Source organism: Chaetura pelagica, unplaced genomic scaffold (assembly GCF_000747805.2).
Source record: "Chaetura pelagica isolate M959 unplaced genomic scaffold, ChaPel_1.0 scaffold102, whole genome shotgun sequence".
In the NCBI taxonomy this organism is placed as follows: Eukaryota; Metazoa; Chordata; class Aves; order Apodiformes; family Apodidae; genus Chaetura; species Chaetura pelagica.
In genome coordinates, this window is record NW_009952483.1 from 584,297 (window position 1) to 587,306 (window position 3,010).

General features: G+C 41.1%; 1 protein-coding gene across 1 annotated transcript; it reads right to left on the reverse strand.

Annotated features, from left to right (window-relative positions):
* Window positions 1–207: 207 nt before the first annotated feature.
* Window positions 208–2,641, reverse strand: LOC104398673 (ornithine aminotransferase, mitochondrial-like). Its single transcript, XM_010008808.1, has 3 exons — window positions 2,529–2,641; window positions 1,600–1,744; window positions 208–410 (listed from the first exon to the last, which is right to left on the reverse strand). Exons 1-3 carry the CDS (start codon window positions 2,610–2,612, stop codon window positions 250–252), a joined length of 390 nt encoding a protein of 129 aa, XP_010007110.1. The 5' UTR covers window positions 2,613–2,641; the 3' UTR covers window positions 208–249.
* Between the last annotated feature and the right edge of the window lie 369 nt (window positions 2,642–3,010).

The following is a 3,010-nucleotide window of genomic DNA, read 5'->3' on the forward strand; positions in this document are numbered from 1 at the left end:
GGTACACGACTAGATGAACAGAACATCACTACTTTATTTCCAAGTATTCCAAGACTGGAAACTCTTTAAAATCATTCTTTATTTTCTTCAGAGACATTATTGTTTCAAGCCATAGCTATGTTTTAAGACTGAAGTCCTCTTAGATAAAAGGAATGAGAGATGCTTGCTTCAAGAGCAGGCCTTCAGCACACACACATTTCAGCACACCACCTGGGGTCAGTCAGCAGATGCACTTTAAAAGCCCAGTGTTCAGAAAGAGAGGATGGTCTTGTGAATTATTTCAATGCATTCCATGATTTCATCCTCCTTGATCACAAGGGGTGGTGCCAGCCTGATGATATCCCCATGGGTAGGCTTGGCAAGAAGCCCGTTGTCCCGGAGTCGCAAACACACCTTCCAGGCATCGTAGTCTGCAAGGAAAGGGAGAAGAGAAGAAAAAATGACCCAAAGTGGCACACATTGCAGCACAGGGTACACAGAGGGCAGCTTGTAAAGTCCTTGCCATCTGGCAGTGAAAAAGATGAAGCGGTCAGCTCTGAGCATCTGAGCAGCCCCCCAGAATGTGCAGTGAACACACAAGGCTGCTGCAAAGCTGCCATCTGTCTGACAGGACCCAGGTTTCCTTCTAGCACACCAAGCTTTGCTCCTTCACAACTGAGGCCCTGACCAGGTGTAGCAGTAACTTTTAAGAAAAGAACCATGCCAGAGAGAGATCAGAGGACACCTGGACAGGACTACAGACAAGGTTGCATTTATGCCTGGATTTCAGTGCATCATGTGCCTGTCTTAGGAAATTACACCCCCCTCCTCCCCCCCAGCACTTTGTCACTTTGTGTGCCCAAGACACAAATCATTGTCTGCTCTGGCTTCTAAGCTGACTCCCGATGTAATTCAAGGTGTTAATCTGAGAAACTTGTTTTCACTCATTAGCTTTTTCCTTCCTTGTACCCTCTGGTATTCACTGTATTTTTCTAACTATCCTGAAGCAAAAAAAAACCTCCATAATCTGTCAGAAACTGGTTTGCAGATGTGGATAATTTTCTTCAGGTAAGGAGACAAAAGGGTATTTGCTGGGAGATAGATTCACTATCAGGTTTGGACATTATCACATCATACAATAATTCAAATAATCATTACAAAAAAAAAAGTTAAGATCTACTTAGTTAAAAAAAAAACCTATTTTTAATAGCACACAGTCACTCGAATACATTTTCAGTAGGTACTACAGTACTAGAGCTGAGATCTGAACCCAACATGATGCCTATAAGCCATCCCCCTGCTCCATTAAGATACTTTCAATTTCATTTATCTGAAATAGAGCAGATTTAGGTTAGATATTAGGAAAAAATTCTTCACCACGAAGGTAGGAAGGTGCTGGAGCAGGTTGCCCAGGGAGGTTGTGGAAGCCCCTCCCTAGAGATGTTCAAGGCCAGGTTGGATGAGGCTTGTGCAGCCTGGTCTGGTGGGAGGTGTCCCTACCCATGCATGGGGGTTGGAACTGGATGATCTTTAAGGTCCCTTCTAACCCAAACCATTCTGTGATTCCATGAAGTTAAAATACATTTTTCACACTGTGATTGTGCCGTTTTATTTCCTCACCTTTGGTTTCCCGAATTACAATTGCATTTAATAGCCCTTTTCCTCTTACAGCAGTTACAATATCAGATGGTGTCTTCATCAGCTCGTTTCTTAGTATGTTACCCATTTTTTCTGCATTTTTAGCCAGGTCTTCCTCTTCAATTACCTAAAGGGAAGTCAGATCTACAGTAAATGGAATGGCACTGCAGTCATGTACGGGCTGGACTAGATGACGAATGACATTGCACTTGCTGAGATACAAAAGCTGATACATCCAAAGTGGCACAGCAAAGGCTGCACATCCAAGCAGATTAGTATCCAGCCTTTATTCATTCGTGTTTACAGGAAGCAATAATCTCTTGGAAATTTTCTTCTAAAGCAACTGCTTCTCATTTGCCATTATTTACAAGCAAACAGTAAAGCTATGAATACTCTTGATCTGTCCGGGTCCAGATATTGGGCAATGATGAGGCTTTCTGAGTGACTTGCCTTACATGTAGTCAATTTTGCAGCTACAGAATAATTAAAATATAGACTCTGGACAAGACATTTCACTAACTTCTGTTTGAGCTTCTGTAGCACATACGTGTTACCAAGCTCACAAAGCCTCTGCAACATGGCATAGTAAAAAAAGCCAATTTAAAAATGTCTTTGTGAAGTTAGTGAAACTATTTTACCGATTTTTCATAAGTGCCTTGAAACTTCCCACATTGAAATTTTATTTTGTCATTTAAGACATTAATACCATAAAATACAGACAATTAGAACACATTTCCAGTGAAGACTTTAGACTTTCTTCCATGCAAAGAGTTAACCACAGTTACCAGTTTTCTATTCTTACTTAAAGCCAGATTTCTACTTGTAATTGTGTCACTTATTTAAGCAAAGATCATGTCAGTGTGACACCTTTTTTTCCCTTGGAATTCAAATCTCTGTCACGAGACACAAACCTCCAGTGCTGCCATTGCCACGCGGCAAGCCAATGGATTTCCTCCATAGGTAGATCCATGTTCACCAGGCTTAATGGTCAGCATAACTTCATCATCACAGAGCACTGCAGAGACCTGGAGTGGGAAGGTCAGCAAATTCCTTTACATACATATTTAGAACTGTAAACTTACATCTCTCTGAAGTAAACTTTTCCTCAGGGCTCAGCAAAGGATTAATTTCAGGCTATGGTGATAAATTACTTTAACATTCCCAGTTCTGTATAGAGGAGAGTGTATCTGCAAATTACCAAACAGCTTAATCCCTTAAATACCATGGGCTATACTGGTAACATGTAACATATGACTAGAGCTGAGGGGCATTTCTTCAAATTGAATGTTACTTCAAGAGTTTAAGCTTCAATACTCTGTTTAACAACTCAGAAATAGCTTCAATCAGACAAAATAGTCCAAGGCAGGTTGTAACTTCCAGCCTAATCAGCAGG